The sequence below is a fragment of the Anser anser genome (genome assembly GCF_964211835.1).
Source record: "Anser anser genome assembly, chromosome: 7".
In the NCBI taxonomy this organism is placed as follows: domain Eukaryota; kingdom Metazoa; phylum Chordata; class Aves; order Anseriformes; family Anatidae; genus Anser; species Anser anser.
Window position 1 is genome coordinate 30787094 of NC_139727.1, and position 18869 is coordinate 30805962.

Here is an 18869-nt window from a genome sequence, read left to right on the forward strand (position 1 = left end):
TAGAGGCCTCAGAGCATCACGGTACAATGGAACCGAGACCAGAAGTTGAGGCTGGGGGTTGAAACTTTCCCATTTTTGTTCCTTTTTTGTCTGTTTCTGCCAAAGCCCAGGTTCTGAGCCACTGCGACTTCACGTGGGCGTTGGGGCAGCCCTCCTGGCTCCTGCGTCAAAGACCCTCTGGGCTTTTTGTCTCCTGTGGGGTGGTTCCCAAGCAGAAACCAAGTTACCATTTCCTGTACGTGTACCCACACCCCTAAGGTTAAAAAATAGGAAAGAAAAAAAAAATCTTAAAATATCTTTCAGTTCTTTACACCTCAAAATCAGGGAAACAAAAGTTAAAATAGACATCTCTCGAGCCCAAGAGAAGGGAATAGCTGAACTATAAAAAACCATGGCCCTGAGCTGGCACACACCAGGACAGCCCAGGTGTCTTTGGGGGCATTTCTGGGTTCACCCCGGCAGGGAAGCTGGTCGTGTATGTCGGCATCGCCTTTTATTTGGTATTTTCCTTCTGCGTCCCAAAGGCCGAGACATCTCTTCATGTCCCGCCCATGTCTGGAGCCACCGGCTGTAAAGGAGACCAGAACCAGATAGCAAAGTTTCCCTGCTCCGCTGCCTTTTCGTGCAAGCTGCGTTTATCTGTATTGTTTGACCAGCAGTGGCAAATTACACCCTGTGCAGTGTGTCGTTAGGGAGAGGCAATTAAATACCAACCAAACGAGTATTGCAGCCAACGTGACCGGGGAGAAATAGCTGTAATCTGCATGGCAGCTGGGAAACACGGGCAAAATAGGAACCTTTCCACGCCAGCCTTGGCCCCAGGCTCGGCCGTGCCCGCCTGCCCAGGAGAGCGTGGAGAGGATGCGAAAAGGGTTAAGGTTTTAATAAATCAGTCTCACTGTTGTTTTTTTTCTTTGCAACAAGCCATTTTTCACTTCCACAGTGTGGGCGCAATGTTTAGCCATGAGGAAGGTGCGGTGCCCGTCCTCTGGTACGGAAGGTGGGAAGAGGAAGGAGAAGGGCAAGCAGCAGGGAAATACCGGAGAGGAAGAAAGGAGTTTAAACTGCAGGAGCGCTGGCACAGGAACAACCGGGTATCGGCTGGTTGTGACCATTGGGAGCCTGGGAAATTTGGGAAGGGGGTTACATGGTGTGGCTGCCCAGAACGGCAGGAATTGGGCTGGGTGATCCCCTCCACTTCCACCCTCCCTGTACGACACTAAGCTCCCTGAGTAGCAGCGGGGCCAGGCTATTTGTATGTGAATGTCACAACGCCGAGCAACCGAAGAGGAGCAGAACTGCATCCCTAAGCTGCTGCTGAATCCCCTGGGGCAGTCCCTGCCCATTGCTCCATGCTCATGCCCCAGGGGACCCCGCCACCACGCTGCCTGTGTCCCCAAAAGCTGGGTGCCAGAGCCCGGCTGCTCCCTGCAGAGCCACCCAGACCTGCCGGCAGCATCTGGCAGCAAATCCACCCCCAAAAAATGTCGTTTTCTGCTGGTACCTCACAATTTTAGGCCATGTTTTTCCCTTAAGTGTGGGAAAGAAAAAAATAATCATTCTTTTCATTTCAGTACAATGTATCAACTGCTAGGAAAGACCAAGCGCGCTGAGCAGCAAGGAGCTAGAAAGAGACAAGGAGATCTTGCGCTGGCTTACAGCCCCAGAGTGAGAAAAGTTATGGGCCAACACAGATGCCAGAAAAAAACAGGGGTGTGGAGGGCAATTAGTATGCTGGGTGAAAATAGAGAGAGATCACAGCTCCCACCTGTGTAAGGGGCAGGAGGCAAGAACTTGAGGCAGAGTTTGAGGCAGCTGTCAGAGGAGATCACGGAGATGCTTTAGAGCCACTCAAGGACAAAACTGGCGGAGAAGATCTGCCCAGCACACCGCGCTGCAGGGACACCCGTTTGCATTACTTTGCCGCCTGCGAGCCACCCGCTGTCACGTCAGGAAGACGGGGGTGATTTTTCTCCATTCTCCAGAAAGCCTGGGAATGAGTCATGATGGAGAATGAATTACCTGTCACGTCTTGAAAAGGAGCTTGCTCCGACAATGGCTTGAGGTCAGCGTGGTGGCAAGGGAGGAAAGCTGGCGGACCGGGGAGGGAGAGCGAACTTGTTTAAGTTTGGGGAGCAGCTGGGGGAGTGAAACGCTGGTGTTACAATGGCTTCGTGACAAAGGACTCCATCGGGTGGAGCTGCTCCCATGCATCCCCTCCCTTCAGCCCTGGCCACCTGTGCCCCAGCCTCTGGCGGTGCCCCTAAGTCACATCCCGTTCCCACCTCACGCCTGCTGGGCACCAGGGCAGGCAGGCAGCAAGGGCGGGTGGCAGGCAAGGGCCTGACGGGACAGCCTGCGGCCAGTGCTGGTGACACTGCCCCTCAGCACGGACTGGCCTGCTCAGGAGCAGATGGACTCACACTTCGTTAAAGTGCTGCCTACTAAACTTCCTGGATCGGTCTGGAAAGGTCTTCCCTAAAAACCCAAGACAAATCAAACAGGTAGCGTGCAGGAAATGAAAACAGCAAGATTCCTCCCCTTCTGCTTTAACCTTCCAAATGAAGATTGCTGTCTGATTTATGCCTTGAAAAAGTGGGCAAAAATAGTCTGACTGGAAGATGGAGAAATCCTTTGTCTTTAAACATCTCCTCAAGCCTCTTCTTGCCTCGAGCCTTTCCCCCTTTCTCTGTGAACAGGGAAATATTTGATCAGTAATGCTGGTTTCTTCCCCATAAATAAACCGTCCAAGGAAGGAGTGTGAAGGGGAAAGAAGGAGTGCTGGGGAGCGCCTAAGAGCTGGATGAGTCCCAAGCATCCTGAGAAGTGCTGGTGCTTCGGTGGACCACTGCACTGGCTCTGGAGCAGCTTTAAGATTTATGGGCTGGAAAGCAGGAAAAAAAATGAAATCCAGGATTTCACTGATCTCTGAGCATCGCTCCGTGCTGGCTAGTTTCTGTACCCTGGTGAAATCACACGTGGGCACCCAGGTGAGGAGCCACCCTCCACCTGCGCTCACTTTTGGGCTGGGGCCACTTGGGTGACCACAAGCAGTGATGCCAATAACCCTTCACGTGCAAGGGCAGATTATTTTGCAAAACAGGTTGCAAATGAAAAAAAATGGATGCCGAGGTATTTGGAAGTGAAAAGACTGGTATCGGAGTGGGAAAAGAAACGCTAAAAGACAAAATGTCGTTCCTCACAGCCGTGGTTCTTAGCACTGATCGAGGCTTCCTGCTGCCCTGCCCTGGTGAAGGCGGTGCTGTGGGGAGTCCCCGGGTCCAGCTGTGAGATCGAGCCTTTAGCAGTCACTCCAGATCCATCAGAAACCTGCTTTGCCTCCAGCTGCTCCAGTCCAGCTCCAGTCTGTGACCACACACACTGTGGCACCACCACCACCACCACCAAAAAAAAAGAAAGAGATGCGCTAGCCCTCCAAGCCATTTTTTATTTATTTTTTTTTTCTTTCCCACTATCTTGGTACCGCTATCGAGCAGTGAGAAATGTCTGCCCTTGACAGATGGGCAGTGCAATTATCACTTGGAAAACAGGTTCGTCCTTCCAAAAGGGCAGCAGCAGACTGCAGGTGAAATTTTGTAAAAGGATTACGATGGCGTTAGCCATAAAGGAGAGAGAGCAGGTGCGTCCAGGAGACTTTGCAGACCGAAACCCAGAGCTGTTCTGGCCCCCAACCCTTTCACTGCCTCCACATCCCACACAGTCCGTCCGAGGGGTGATTTACAGCCTCCTCCACCCGGGGAGGGCTCGGGCAAGGAGCCCTCACATAATGCAGCCTCGTTTTGCAGGCACAGCCAGCACAGGGGCAGGAGGAAGGGGGCGAGGGTTTGCCGATGGCGTGGGCAGCCGGGCTGTGCCAGCACCTCGCCCCAGCTCGCCCCGGCTCCCCTGAGCAGATCCATAGGTGTGCAGCCAGCCCCTCCGCTTCTGCCCGGCAAACCAGCTCCGCCACTGCCCTGCGGAGAGAAGCCTGACACTAAAACCTCGGGGGGAGCTCAAAGGTTAAACGACGCAAACAAGAAGGCAAATGAAGGGAGCCCAGCCCAGCTGGCTGCATTTCGGCTAACGTGCATGGGGGTGCCGGACTGCGGTCGCTGGGTGTGTGGAGCCGGCGATATTGCAAAACCTTCTCCCTCACTGCTCTGTTTGTGTCCCGTCCTTCCCGTGCACAGTGGGAGCAGAGAGACGGGCCTTGCTGGGATGTGGCATGCCCAGGGGGGCAATGCTGGCAGGGGAAATGTCCGTGGAAATGCCCCTGCATGTAAACCAGGCCATATCCCATGGAAACCCCATTTCTCCCGGGTCCATTCCCTTGGAAACCCAGCGTCCCGGCCTCTCCTCAGGCCCTCCTTGTGGCAGTGCTACCTCCCTACCCCACTCCCCAGGGAACATCGCAGCGGCAGGCAGGACAGGCAGGTATGGGCCGTGCCCATACAGACAGCACGGTGCGAGGACTGTCCCCGTGACGGGTGTCCGAGTGCCACCAAGGACCCATCTCTGCACAGACCTGTATCCACGTGGGAGCTGTGGCTTGGGGCTGCTACAGGTGTGGGTAGCAGAGCACAAGGACAGCCAGGCCAATTCGGCATCCTGCTGCTGTCGATGGCTGAGAACGGATGCCCAAAGAAATTTAGAAGAAATGGAGCACTGAGGGGCTGGGGCAGTGCCCCCGGGCAGGGCACTGGGGCTGTCACTGGGGCTCAGAGCTGCACAGACCCACCCCATTTCTTGGGGGCACCCGGGGCACCCCGCGGCCTGGCCACATGCACAACTGCTACTTGAACAATTCCAGCACAAAGGCGTTCTGAGAGAGTTATAATTCTGATTGCTTTTCTCTGTGGAAGTAACTTAATAATAATAATAATAGTTTTGGAACTAAGCTAATAGGGAAGCGTCTCAAAATGGTGATTGCGCTGGCTTCAGACCTGGCGTTGTCACATGGGAAAAAGCAGGACGCTGCACAGCCCTGATTCGAACAGGGCGTTACGAGATCCTAGGAGACGGGCCGTGTACGGGTGTACACGGAGGACCAAGAACTGCAGAAGGTAACTGAGGATGCAGACACCAGGCATGTGACCTGAAACCGTGTCTTACCTCAGCTACTTAGCCGAGTGAATAAAACAAAGTACATCTGGAGCCCCTGGCCTGCCTGGCTGTATCTCCAGCACAGCCCTGGCTCCCATGCCCACCCTGCCCGGCTCGGCCCCTCATCTTCCAGCAGAAATCCTGCTCAGGACGAATTGTGTCACTGAAATCCCCGCTCAGGCAAGGTGCCGTCACCTCAAGCAGCCAGGCAGGGCCGAGGTGGGCACACGGTGCCGCTGGCATGTGGTCACACAGCCCGGCCCGGCCCTGGCACATGCCCCACGAGGCGCGTGTGACGGCCGAAATGCTGCCGCCGTGCTTCCCCAAAGCACTGGGGAGCCTGAGGGACTTCACTCCATGCACTGCTCTCTGGGGTTAGCCCGCTCCCGGTGACTCAGGTCCCCGTGACACCGCAGGTGCCAATTACCGCTCCCTAACGTGGCTGGACGTGACGTGGGGGGGCACCAGGGCCATGCTCGCAGCCGGGGGTCCCCTGATGTCGGGGGGCACCTTGCGGCCGGGGGTCCCCTCAAAACTGGCGGGGACACCGCTCAAAAACCTCGGCCGGCTTGGTGTCAACACCCCTCGAGGGGTGAAGCCGGGGCTGTGCTTGTGGACCCTGGGTGGCCCTAAGAGCTTGGCGTGACAGCGACAGGCATCCCTGAGGGGGGACACAGCAGCGGGAACACGTGTGGGGCGACGCGAGGCGACACGGGGCGACACGGGACGGCGCGGGGCGGCAGCACACCTCCCCACCCCGCCGCCGCAGCTCCCCGCAGGCGGGGCCGGGCCGGGCCGCCCCGTCGGGGAGCGGGGAAGGGGCGGGCCGGCGGCGGCGGCCCCGGGGCCCGAAGCAGCGCCACAGCGGCAGCGCTAGGACCGCGGCGGCGCCGGGCCCCGCCGCACAGGGCCCCACGGCCGCACACGCAGCGCCGCCGCCGCCGCCGCCGCCGCGCAGGGCCCGGGGCTGGGAGCCGCCGGGGCATGGGGAAGCGCGGCCGGCCGCGGAGGGAGCCGCGGGGGGGAGCGGGGGCGGCCGGCGGGGCCCGCTGCCCCCTGGGGGAGCTGTGCAACGCGGGCATGGACACCTTCCTGCGCAACGTGCAGGTGCTGCTGGAGGCCGCCAGCTACCTGGAGCGGATCGAGAAGGAGAATAAAAGTGAGTGAGCGAGCCGGGGGGGGGGGGGGGCATAAAGGCATTACTCGGGGCTGGGGGGGCAGCGGCGCAGCGCCACGGGGCTGGCACCCCCCGGGTCCCCGGCACCCCCGCCGTGTGCCCCCCCTGCCCCACGGCTCGGGTCGGTGTCCCACGGCCGGGGGGGGGCGGTCCGCAGCCCGGGGGGGGTCCGCGGGGGGGGGAGGAGGCGGCGGCGCGTCCCCGCTGCCCCCGCCGGGGCATGGGCACAGTCACGTAGGCAAGCGGCGGCGCTCGCCAGGTAGCCGCGGGGCAAGGCAGGGCAAGGCAAGGCAGGGCGAGCGGCCGCTGCGGGGTGGCGGCCGGCCTCCCGCTGCGCGGAGGATGCGCGCAAACTGCGCGATTCCCCCCCCCCCCCCCCCCCCCCGCGGAGCGGGGAAGGGGCTAAGGGGGGGGGGGCTGAAGTGAAGGCGTGCTGGGAACAAAGGGGCCGCCGTGCCCCGGGGCGCTGCTTTGCATTGCGTTGCATTGCATTGCGCTGCACGGCGTCACACCGCGCTGCGCTGCTGGCGCTGCGCCGCGATCACCGCGCTGCGCGGAGCGGAACGGAGCGGAACGGAGCGGGGCCGAGCCGCGCTGCGCGCCCGCGGAGCTGCGCCGAGCCCGAGCGGGCAGCCCCCGGCCCCGCCCCCGCGGGCGCATGGTTCGCACATGGAGGCAGCCCGGCGCGCCGATTGGCGGGCGCCTCCCGCGGGGCGGGGCCTGGCGCGACGCTCCGCCAATGCGCGGCGCCGGGGTCCCCCCCCTCGTGACGTCACGTGTTGCTGAGCGGGGCGCGGAGCGGAGCGGGGCGGGGGGGCGGCGGGGTGAGCCCGGGGCTGCCGGGTGCCGCCGGGTGCCCTGGTGTCCCCTGGTGTCCCCTGGTGTCCCCTGGTGTCCCCTGGTGCCTCCGCGCCCTCCTCGTCCGCATCTATCCCTTCACTTTTATTTCATTTTTTTCTTTTTTTCCTTCTTTTATTTTCCCCATTTTTCCCTCTTATTTAGCTCTTCTCTCTTTTATTTCTCTCTATTTTTTTTTAATCCCTGCTTTCTCTTTTCCCCTTTTTCTCCTTTTCCTCCTCTTCCTCCAGCTGCGTTTTTCTTCTCCGCCAAACTCCGCACAGCACCGGCAGCGGCACCCCGCAGCCCCTCACGGCACGCCTCCATCACAGCGTCACCCCCTCGCCCCACTCCGATGGCCGCAGGGCCCCCGTACGGGGCACCCCCGCTTTGTGCGGCCGGGACCCCGCCGCTGGTGGTCCCCAAGCCCCTCATTCTCAGCCTTTCCCCTTCCCAAAACTTGCAATAACAGCGCCTTTTCGCCTCCCGTTTACGATTTGTCGTTTCATAATGAGTCTGCACGGCCGCGCAGCGGAGGAGCAGAGCAGCCCAGGGGCGGCCGCACGCAGGGAAAGGCCAGGAGCGAGCAGCAAAAACCAGCCGCAGTTGCTTCAGAAATCCTAGCTGAGACCTTCCGCTTGTTTTTGTCTCTTTAAGGAGCGCTCGCGACTCGGAGGGGAGCTAGGAAAACCCGTGTTGTCGCGGTGCTTTCTCCTGCTGGGGGAGGCTGGCGGAATTCTTCTTGCCTGTGACGTGGATGGCATCGGGTGTTTTGCGTGCTTTGTAAAAAACGCATCCTTTTTGTGTTTGGGACCGAAAAACGGGCTGATCGGTGTAACTTGCTGGCTCTGCTGCATGAGCAGAACACGGGGATACGGGATTTTGGTTGCTTTATTTTGGAAAGAAAGCGTTCACATCCAAGTTGTTTACACTGAATCTTCCGCTGACGATAATCACGGTCCCAGCAATTAAACTCCTCGCTTCTCTTAGGAGATTCTGCAACATCTTTCAATTTTTTTTTTTTGTTGGCAGTCGGGACGTTTTAGGTTGAAAAGTCCCGTTTAGCGCAGGGCTGGGCTATTGAACGTGCTGCTCGAGACGTGACCGTGGTAGAACAGGCAGCTTTGACGTGTTGCTCCCAAACAAAGAGAAATGCTGCTGGAACTGGAAAACAACCTCCGAGCACGACGGGCCCGGTTTGAACTGGGGAACAGCTGCAGAGGGAGGAGGGTTACGTCCTAGGGTATATACCTGGCCTGGCTGGGGAGAGATTTGCGTGCTCAGCTCAGGTTATTGCACCAGGAGGATACGCTGCCCTTTAGTCTGCCAGAGCAGGCAGGATTGCTCGCTGCACCCCTTGCTGGCTGCCAGACGCTGATAATGGCTCCTCGCTTATCTGCGCGGTCTCCTACCTGGCAATTAGCAGTGACAAAGGAGTCCAGCCCCAGAAGCCGGGTGATGGGAGCTGTGTCCCGGCTGGCGGCAGGCAGACTCGGCACCCGCCTGCTTCCTGCAGCATGCCCGGGTCGTTCGACCGCGGCGCTAGGCAGGGCTCTGAGGAGCTATTTCGGCGTGACTCCCACCAGGAAGGCGGCTGAGTCACAGCCCCGCTGGGCTAGGTGCTGTGCACGTAGGGGAATGACGGTGCCCTGCCCCAAGGAAACACGGTCTTAAAAAAAAAACCAAACAGATGTAGCAGGTGGATGTTTGTCTCCACCTGGCCAGGACACGTGCTGGGGACGGGCATCAAGGTGCTGGGATCGGCGGCGCAGCTTTGGGGAAGCAGCAGGCAGGGGGTGGGAGCGGAGCCCGTGCGTTATCCTGATGGGATGGCACTGCTCGTCATGCAGATAGTGCATCCCGAAGGGCTCTGGGAGCCAAAGATTGGTGTTTGAGGAAGGGCTGTAACTGCTGGGCGAGCCCGGGAGGTGATCTTAGTTTACACCATTTCTAATAAGCCGTGCTCAGTGCCTGCATTTGTTCTTCCAAGCCCTTGCCGGCCGTACAGGTTGTTCACCTCCTCGAAACGCTGTCCCAAGCAGGGGTGGGTGCTGTCTGGTGGAGCAGCCCCACGGGAGCTGGAGGCAATCCTGTCTCCCTGCTCGCATGCCGCACCTACTGGTGGTGGAGGAGCAGCTTCGAGGCCCCTTTCAGCCCCCAAAACACACCAGGTCCCTGCCTCTTGTCCACAGGCCAGCAGTGTGAGGAGAGCCTTCCATGTCAGGGCAGGACTTCCAGCCAAGGCATCAGATCCCGAGCTGCGTGGTGCCCAGTGAGAAATAAGACGATTTTTTTTTTTTACCAGCTCCCCTTTAGATGCATTTGCAGCGTACCATCAGGTCTGGAGCAGTGGGACACTACTCCAGCGGTGCCCGTTCAGCACAGTAAAACACTGCTTTGGTATTCACTCGCCTCGTTAAAAACTAGAATGTGTGGGTCTGCAAAATTATCTGGAGTACACTGCAGTGACTGGGTAGGATGGAGTCCTGTTTTCAGACTGCTTGGGTAAAACGGGGTATTTTAGGTACTGAAGTAATAGAGAAGTCTTTTCTCCAGTTGAGCCTCTGGAAATGAGCGCTGCCTGCCTGGGGATGCAGCTCTCACGGCAAGACCACAGGACCCAGCCCCAACGCACCTCGCTAACTGACACGGACGGGTTTCCAAATGACCTGTTTCTAGGAATCTGAGCTTGGTATCAAAGGAATAGAAGCATCCCATGAAAAATTACTCTGGCTGTTTTCAGAAATGAAAGCTCCGCTGAGGGCAGCTCTGTTGGTGCGTGGGTAACCTCTGCCAATGCCTCTTCACAATTGTGTGTGGCTGGAAGCGGGTAGCAGTGTGTAAAAGCAGCTGAAATGCTAAAGTTTGGAAGATGTCTTTAGAGAGAGGGACCTGAAGTAAATTCAGCTGGGGTTAGCATGTGCCAAGCATTACCTGTGTGTTTGTGGACTCATGCTTATGTCAGTGGAAGGTTGCATAAACACACATGATTAATTCTTTGGATATGATGCTTTATCTGTAATAGACGTGGTACGTAATATATACTGATCTCACTACAGATACAGACATACGCTGTCACATCCTCTTCTAAAATCACGAAGGCGAGCAAACCACCATGACAGCGGTGCCCTTATTCACGTGTTTAGTAGAGGTGTGCACAGCGGACTTCGGCTCCTCACAAGAAGCTAGCTAGATCTTCTTTGCGGTCTGACTTTCAAGTGCCGCCTGTGTTTAGTGACCTTCTGACCAGGAATAACAAACGGGTGACCCTAGATTTATCCTTTGCTCTTGAATAATCCTGTCTCAAGGAGAGGAGATCTGAGCCTTGAGGGTGAGTCAACACTATATTCATCACATGGCTCCTTCCATTGTTTATGGGCAGTTTGGGGTCTTTTTCTGACAAGCCAAAGCAGAGAGGTATCAGAAACCTATAATTAGTAGAGGGCAGAAGGAGCCGAGGCTGCCTTAAGTTTGTGTGCAGAGCTCCCGTGAATCAATGAGAGCTGAACCCGGGGCACAAGGTCGGTGTAGGTGGTCCTGGATCTTACGGTGATGCAATATTTGGAGCAGTGCAGGGCTCCTTCATTTCTATATTTTTCATCCAGCTCACAATAAACCTCCTTCACTCCTCCTGGTTCGTGACCTGGCCACAGTGATTCATGAGTTAGCCACTTCCAGGTTGGGTTATTTTGACTCAGGCTGTTAGGACCTCGTCATAAAATGCAGAAGGAAGCCACAGCAGGAGAAATGACAGGGCAGAGGTGGAACTGTGGGGCTGTGCCAGAAGCCCTGCTGAGAACCGATCATGTCCCTTGTCAGCAGAGCATCCTCAGAGCTGGCAGCGAAGTGCCTTCTGCCATTGTCTGGAGAACCCTACCTTACTGTTAGTTAGCTGAGGGACCCCATCCTGTATGCGATGTATTTTTTCCTTAATGGAGGCCCTCTTACTTAATTTTGCGGCTGGGTTAGTCAAGTGACTTGACCCAAGTCACAGAATGAGTCACTGACTCAGAATGAACTGGGGCATGGCGCAGGTCTGAAAACAGCAACACGTCTCCCAGAGGATGGGAGCAAGCCAGCGGCCCGAAGAGCCAGTACACCTGTGGCTTTTTGCCTTATCGATTGGTAGAGCTTGTTCTTTGAATCGGCGTATATAGCGTGCGCTTTATTCCTGTTCAAACTCCTGGGTATCCAGGTGGTTTGGCTGTGAGCAATTTCTGTCCTCACCGTTGGATGGGTTCCAGGCAGCAGTGGGAGTGCTGAGAGGGATTATCTGATGCCTCGCAAAAGAACGAGGCTCCTAGATGAGAAATGAGGCCACATCCTGTAGACGCTGTAGGTCCCTTACGAAAGGTATTGCAGGCATCGGAAGGGAGGTGGGTATGGGAATGGAGACGTGGTTGTTAGTGTGTGCTGGTAGGTGGGATGTTCAGGTGTGCCATAGCTCTTGTTCTCCTGGCTAGAAAAAACGAGGAGTTTTACGGAACTCTTGTCACCAAAAATTTGCTTGTTCCACACTCCAGTGAATCTTTTTACTGATCTGAGAGCTGCAGAAAATGGTTCCTCATGGGGATCTCTGTTCATGCCTTAGTTGCAGGGGTGTTAGGTTGCAAGGCTTTGAAAGCAAGATCAAGAATTTTCGGGGTTTGTTTGAAGGTGGGCAAAGGAAACTCTTGCAACTTTTGCCATGTTCATGTTCCTAGCTGATTTTGCAAAGAGTTGAGGACAGGAGGATTTAAGAAAAAGCCAGCCAAGGGATGGAAAACTAGGCAGTTTAACCAAAGGTATTGCCCCTGCTGAAAATAACACCCAGGTTGCAAAGCACTGTGTTATTTCTAAACCTCGTGCTCAAAGCAGAGGGTTGGGCATCTTGATTCATGAGCTGTATTCTTGTTCTACTTCTAGCTTAGGGTGTGCCGCCTTCATGTGAGCGATTACGCTGCTTACACCTCAGTTTCCCTTCCTGCAAAGTGGAAAGAAAAAAATAAACTGAAGTCATCGCAGTCTTGAGAAGCTTAAAACATTACTTTCTGGAAAGCTCCTAGAAGATTCCCCGGATAGAAGCAGCTAGTTTAAAGTGAGTGATGGTGTTGGTAAAAAACAGACCACATCTGTTTTACTTGATTAAAATAGCACAGCAGCACTTCAGATGTAAATATTAATTGATTTCTGCACTGCAGATTTCTTCTTGGATATTTAAATTGTTGCTAAGGAGGAGGGAAAGGCTATCAGGGAGATTAACAAATCCATTATTAAGGCTGGAAATGGAGGGCTGCCGAAGTGCCATTTAATAAAATGTAAAAAGCCCCTTTCTAAAGGGCGAAACAGCAGAACACACAATGAAAGTGAATCACAGCTGCCAGAAGGGATGCCAAGCAGCAAGCACTTATAATCAGAAAACTGTACTTACAGATCATTTGGAGCCACTAAATTAAATGATCTCATTCTCCCCTAAAATACTCTTCCCTTAGCCCCTCCCCAGCATTGCCTGTGGATTGCTCAACCACATTTTAAATGTGACTTTGGGGGTTTTTTGGTCAGCAGTTGAATAGCACTAGGCGTCTTCGTGCCATTCACTTTCCACCCACTTTTGTTTCTGTCACATACAAATCTGGCATTTTACGGGCTGACCTGCCCACACTAGCACTTGGGATGACAACTGAAAGATTTTGCAGACCTACTGTGGCTCCATGGTTGGCTTGCCTACCTCTGTAGGGCTTTGGGAAGACGGCCCACAGTTTACTCTCAAATTTGTCTTTGTTTCACACACATTTTTTTAATTGTACATTATTTACTTAGGAAACAAAGATGTGGAAGCTGAGCTGATGTGTAAATGGAAGAGTTGATCCTACATCACCGCACAAAGAACTGATCCTGCTCTTTTTTCTGGTGCTGATTTAATTCACCATGTGCACCCCTGTCCTTCTCCTCCATACTCTTCCATTTTGTGTCTTGAACCTTGGCTTCAGGACTATACTATCTATACTTAGATAGACTCCTAAATTACTACTTCATATTACAGCCATGGCTTTCCCTATTTAATCCCTAGAGTCACTACACGCATCGCCACGTGAAAAGGTAGTGGTGGTGGTTGCTGACAACAGCCTGTCTTGCAGTGATTTTTGAGTCATGGTTGGCTTTTTTTCCTTTTTTTTTATGCTTAGTATTGCTAATCCTGAAAGGCAAATGACTGCCTGGTTTTGGAAGCAGGATGTACAGTTAGAACCCAGAAATGCTCTTGCATTAACCCCGCTCTTGCAGAGCAGCGTGTGCACCTGCATCCTTTTCCCTTTGTGAGAAATCCAAGATCACATAAGTAGTCCCTGGGACTACTCAAATTTGAGTCTTAACATGTGCTTTTAATTATCTGTGCTATCAATAGTTTCCAGTATGGAAAAGAGAGAGAGAGACACGGAAAGAATACTTCCTTCCCCAAGTTCTCCCCTGGATAAAAGCTGTTTTTTACGAGCATCCTGGTCTGGCCCTGTGTGTGTATGAGTGGTGGTTGTCTTGCTTGAGTGAGGACTGGGCCTTGCTTTTCTGCAAGGCGGAATGAGGGAAGTATGGCCCTGAAGGTGTTCCAACTTCCTTTATTTTTTGACTGTCCCATCTTAAGAGAAACAAACCAAGTCAGCCCTTTGAGATTCAGAGATGAAAGGGGTTGTGTACGGACTGAATAGTGGTATTATTTTACTTCCATCAGCTGCAAGCCTGCAGTTTTCTGAGGAAACCTCTGAAATGGTGAATCGGAGAAATGCGCTAAAGAAAAATTCACTAAACTAAATACACTTTTTTTCAGGCCTTCTCAAGGCCTACTGCCAAGTCTTGCAACTCTACCATGAGTCTCCTGATATTTTATGCTCTGTTTAAAGCTCTTGCTAACAGACACAAACCATTGAGAATCTCAGCTTTTCTGTTTTTTGTTATTTTATTAAAGGTGCTTTTTCAGCTCCTGTTCTATTGGAGGAATGCTCGAAAATGTGGTCAGTCACAGTCTAAAGGTTCAGAGCTGTGAAAAATAACCCCAGTAAAACAATCCTTTGTAGGTTTCTAGGTCAGTATCACTTTGAGATTCAGATTTTGACTCTGAATGTCCTGTGACTATTGTTCAACTTCGGAGGGTAGATTAAGTATTTTGGAGACTGGTATCATACAATTAAATACTAACAGTTTTTAAGCTCCATACCAGAAAACAGTAATGTTGGTGAAATTCAGTCACAGACATAATCACAAGGGTGTGTATCTGTAGGAATGTCAGGATGTGAGAGTATTGTAAAGACACTGGGAAGAGTGGAGGTCGGACTGCAAGGTGTAGGTGTGACAGAGTTCTTTAAAATGTTGAGGAGGTCAAGTGTCACTTATTTATATGGTGCTTCAGATATACAAAATGCTTTCATTAGTACATAGACTTGCTGTCTGTGCCTTCTTTTGTCTAAATTCTTGAAGGACTGTATTCGGGTCAGGGCGTGGATCCCGTACTGCTGGCTCCTGTCAGGAGCCCTGGATCCACCACTCGAGGTGTGCCTCCCCTGAGCCTGGCGCCTCATCTTTACGTACATCTCCACAGATGAGATGCAGAAAGCTCCCACCCTGCGGCTGCAGCTTTTTCTTCCGTAGCCTCTCTTTGCTTTTCTCTCGCCCCACTCGGGGTACTTCCACGCGTGGAAGTTTGTAGGGAGAAGCACAGAGTGGCTGCAGGCCTTGAGCTGGCAGCGTGCTGAGCCCCAGCCCGCTGCCGCCCATGGGTGGCTGCCCCAGCCGAGGGGAGGCCAGGCTGCCTCCTCGCTCCCATTTGGGGCTAAATGCCACCACCTCAGGGCCGAAAGGGGGGTGATGGCCGGTGGCAGCCACCATCCCACACCGCTCAGCGGCAGATAGGAACTACATTTCCCAGGCAGCCCCGTGGCGCTGCGCCCCCCTCTCCCGTGAGCGCCCGGCAGAGGTAAACAAAGTGGTGCGAGGCGGGGGGGCCGGTGCCGGCCCCGGGGGGGTCAGGGTGGCCGCCTCTGAGGGGGCCGCTTCTGGCAAGGGGGCGAAGCCAGGCTGGGGGGCGAAGCTGGGCAGTAGGGCCGGCTGTCGGTCGGGGGGGGCTCGCCTGGCCGCCTCGTCAGGGAGGAGGAGGAAGGATCCCCGTCCCCATCCTTCCCCCGGGGTTTCCTTGCGGGTTTCCTCCATGCACCCACCCCTGGCCCTCTGAGCACAATCGTCCTGAGGTGTGGATGTGAGGAGCCCCGGGGTGTAGGGGCAGGCGGCTCTGCCTCGCTCCTTCCCCTTCCAGGGGAGAGCTGGGGGGCTGAGGGGGGCCCGGGCCTGCGGAGCCCCCCGGCCGGCTCCCCGGGGCATGGAGCAGGTGCAGCTGATCAACATCCAGCGGCTGCTGGAGGCGGCCGAGTATCTGGAGCGAAGGGAGAGAGGTAATGGGAGGAGGGGTGCCGGGGCGACCGCCTCCTGTGGTGGGAGCGGGGCTGGGGTCCGAAATCCCTGCAGAGGGGTGAGGGAGCCGCTGGCGAAGGGGATCGGAGCAAGCGTCCGCTGGTGGGCTGCTGCAAATGCCGGAGCAGGGGCTGAGGTTAGGGGCAGGGCTGGCAGACCCTCCCCGAGGTGGTGGCTGGGGTGGGAGATTTTTGTGGAGAAGGGGAGACGGAGGTGAGTGCGGTTCCTGGAAGGAAGACGAGGGGTTGGCTTGGGAGTTTCCCGGTGGACTGGAGAGATGGGGTGGGAGGCTCTGGCTTTGCTGAGACCTCGGTAGCAGAGTGAAAGGTGTCTGCTTTGCTCGGTTCAGATAGCTCGGACAGGAAGAGAGGGACGAGGCACCCTTGGCTGTCGTGGCTTCTTTTGGTGCTTTCAGGTATTGGAGATGTGGGCCTTCCTCCAAGGCCGGCAGAGCCTTCACACTCCCCTTCCTCTCTTTTCTCCACCTCCCGCTCCACTTCCCTCTGAATACATCAGCAGTCATTTCCCTGTGCTGTTGTGCTTAGGGGCCTCCCCAGCTAGACTGACGGGTTAGCAATGAGGCCTGCCAGCTGCCTTTTCTTTTTTCTTTTCCTTTTTTTTTTTTTCCCCGAATGATCCTTTTTTTTATGCCCTGCCTGTTGATTCTTGTGCAGAGTGCGAACATGGCTATGCCTCGACCTTCCCCTCAGTTCCAAGTCCTGGACTACAAGACCCAAAGCCCACGCGGAGGCTGAGCCGGGCAAGGAAACACAGCGGCAGTGGCAGCAATGCAAGTATTGCCAACAGGTACGACGTGGGCAGGAAGGTGCGGGGTGCAGGGCTGGACGGGAGGACGAAGCTGAAGAGGAAAGCTGGAGATGAGCCGAGAGGAGAGAAACTTAGCCAGCAGGGAAAATGGGAAAAGTCTGAGCACAGGGGGATCCGGAGCTGGGACACACAAGTACAGCATCTCTTCTGGATCCGTGGCGCTGCGAACAGAGGGACACAGGGGAGCTGTATCTGTGGCACTGCCAGCTGACTCTGTGCCAAGGCTCAGATGCTGCAGAGAGAAGTGGAATGGGGAGATCTGTTCGCGGGGTGTAGGGAGGAGACAGGCAGTAGCTATTCCCATTATATACGGCTGATGTTGTCTTTCCAACCCAGAAGTCACTGCTCTTAAGGGATAGCGTGTGTGCAGCCTGAGTGCTTTGGGATTGTAATGACAGGCATGACTTGAAGCAAGGAAATGATGTTTTGAAATGGATCTCCTACAACAAATGGGAGAGAGGGAGATGACTGGCTGCTACATGCAACGTGTTAAAAATTCAGTTCAGGAAATTGAAGCTGTCTTTCACTCTGCCTTTGAGGGCAGTGGGATTTCCTGGCTTCCTGATTGCTTGGTAATTGTAGAACTCCATGTTTTTGACACTTTGCTTATTAAACAATGCCATATTTCTTGGCTTGTTAAACGTAGAATAGACAAGCGGATTAGGCCTAACACTTGATGCAGTGGTAGATCTGACCTTCCTTTCTAGCTGATAGCCTTTTTGTTATGTTGTTTTGTTGTTGTTTTTCCCTCCCTTCTGTAGAAGTGTTCAGACCTTGCTGAGAATTTCTGGCACAAAGAAACTTTAGAAACAAAGTATAGTTTTGAAAAGGCAATTGCAAGCTTGCTTTTACTGCAGTGAGGCTTGTGCAATCGTAAAATGGTGGCAGGTGGCTCAGGTGATTAAAGCTTTCTTAAGGCCATTGGAAAGGGACCCGTAGAGGCCATGGAGAAAGGCACCTTTGCTTACGGTGATTCTGCTTGGGTAGCCTTTGATAACAACAGTTGTTTGAAGTGAAGTAAGGGCGCCTTGCTGTGGGGAACTCTTCTTCCTCAGGATCAGCACATCCTGGGCTCTTTTTATGCTGCATGTTTGTTCATTCGCCCTCTCCTGATTTCAGGGCAGCTGTAGTCCTTTCCTAATTCCCATGAACGAAAGTCACAAATCCCAGTCACTCGGTATTGAGAAATGATGGCAAATGCTGAGTTGAGATCTGTGTTTTTCCCTCCTAGGTTTCTCACGTGTCTTTCTTCCATCCCACACCATTCTCCCAAAGGCCTTTGTCATGGCAACCTGCCCTTCTCCAGAGGAGGGCTGGAAGCACATCCCCCTCAGGAGCTCCTTAGCACCAAATCCTGCATCCTCTGGACTGGAGAGGGATGCAGAGGACTCCCTGGGGCCTGGGTGCTCAGTGTGCCCTGCCAGCATGGAGCCCTGGGGCACCATTCTGGGCTGAGGCCAGCCCCAGGGGCTATTTAGCATGAGGGGCTGACATTGGTGGGTGTGGGGTGAGGGTAAGGCAACAGAGAGGCAGAAATGATACTTTGAGCCTTATTTAAGACCTTCATTATACAAGGAACACCTGAGTACCAACTCGATCCGTTAGCACGGAAGCGGTAGGCAGCGTGTGTTGTCTCCCGTTGGCCTTTTGGCCTGAGGAAGGTCTGGTGCAGGCAGAGAGCAGAGCAGTTGTGGGGCGCTCAGACCTTACGCACGCAGTTGGACATGGAAGTTTCTTTCAGCGAGCCGTAGCAGCTTGCGCTTGCTGTGGGAGATGGCAGGCCTTCCAGATGGCTGCAGTGCCGGCAAGTGACAACTGTGAAGTTGAGGGAGCCTCCAAATTCACTGCAGTGTGTCTTGTGTGACGCCGAGTATAGCATTAGCCTTGTTTAAAGAAGGCTCTGTATCATCCCTTCCTGGTCAAATCAAAGGGACAGTTCAGGAAGCTCTGCCTAGTGAGGTTCAAATGGACTTTGAATTAAATACCAAGCCCTTGATGAGGGATGAAACTTACATTTCAGGCCTGGGTGAGCGATTTTCTTAGATTACTTTTGTCTCAAAATGTTTAATTAGTGTGGAAAAATTATTCTTTTAAAATCTTGTGCAGATTTGTCGTTGAAAAGCCTCCTGTAGGAAAAAAAAAAAATTCTCTCAAGCAACCTTGGCAAAGCACAGTTGTTCTTTTTTTTTTCAGTGTATGCACCTTTAGTACTTGAGACATTTGAGTGCTGTTGCTGCTCTTCATTGAACCAGACAAACCAAGAGTATGAGACACAAAGCGTTTACGTAACCTAGATGCTCTTTATTTCACAGTTTAAATCTAAGTATTTCTGTTCACTGTTTGCAAAAACAGTGGCTTTTCCCAACAGGCCCTGTGATGTTGTGGCATAAATACCTACAGATATTTTTACCCACCTGCTGATTTACAGGCAGCCCACCTCTGGATGGCATTGGTGGAGCAAATCTGAGCAAATCTTACTCTTAAAGAAATA

General features: G+C 54.2%; 1 protein-coding gene across 3 annotated transcripts in view; it reads left to right on the forward strand.

Moving 5' to 3' along the window:
* The first annotated feature begins 5989 nt into the window (after positions 1-5989).
* MXI1 (MAX interactor 1, dimerization protein) overlaps positions 5990-18869 on the forward strand; it is a 52460-nt gene continuing 39580 nt past the window's right edge. The window contains exons 1-2 of one of the 3 annotated variants that reach the window (XM_083844444.1): positions 5990-6262; positions 16225-16357. In XM_083844444.1, coding sequence (XP_083700570.1) covers positions 6088-6262; positions 16225-16357 — 308 coding nt within the window. In that variant the 5' untranslated portion in view covers positions 5990-6087. Of the gene's footprint in view, positions 6263-15087; positions 15532-15759; positions 16120-16224; positions 16358-18869 lie in introns of those variants that run through there. The other 2 variants (XM_083844446.1, XM_083844445.1) reach the window with 2 other exon arrangements.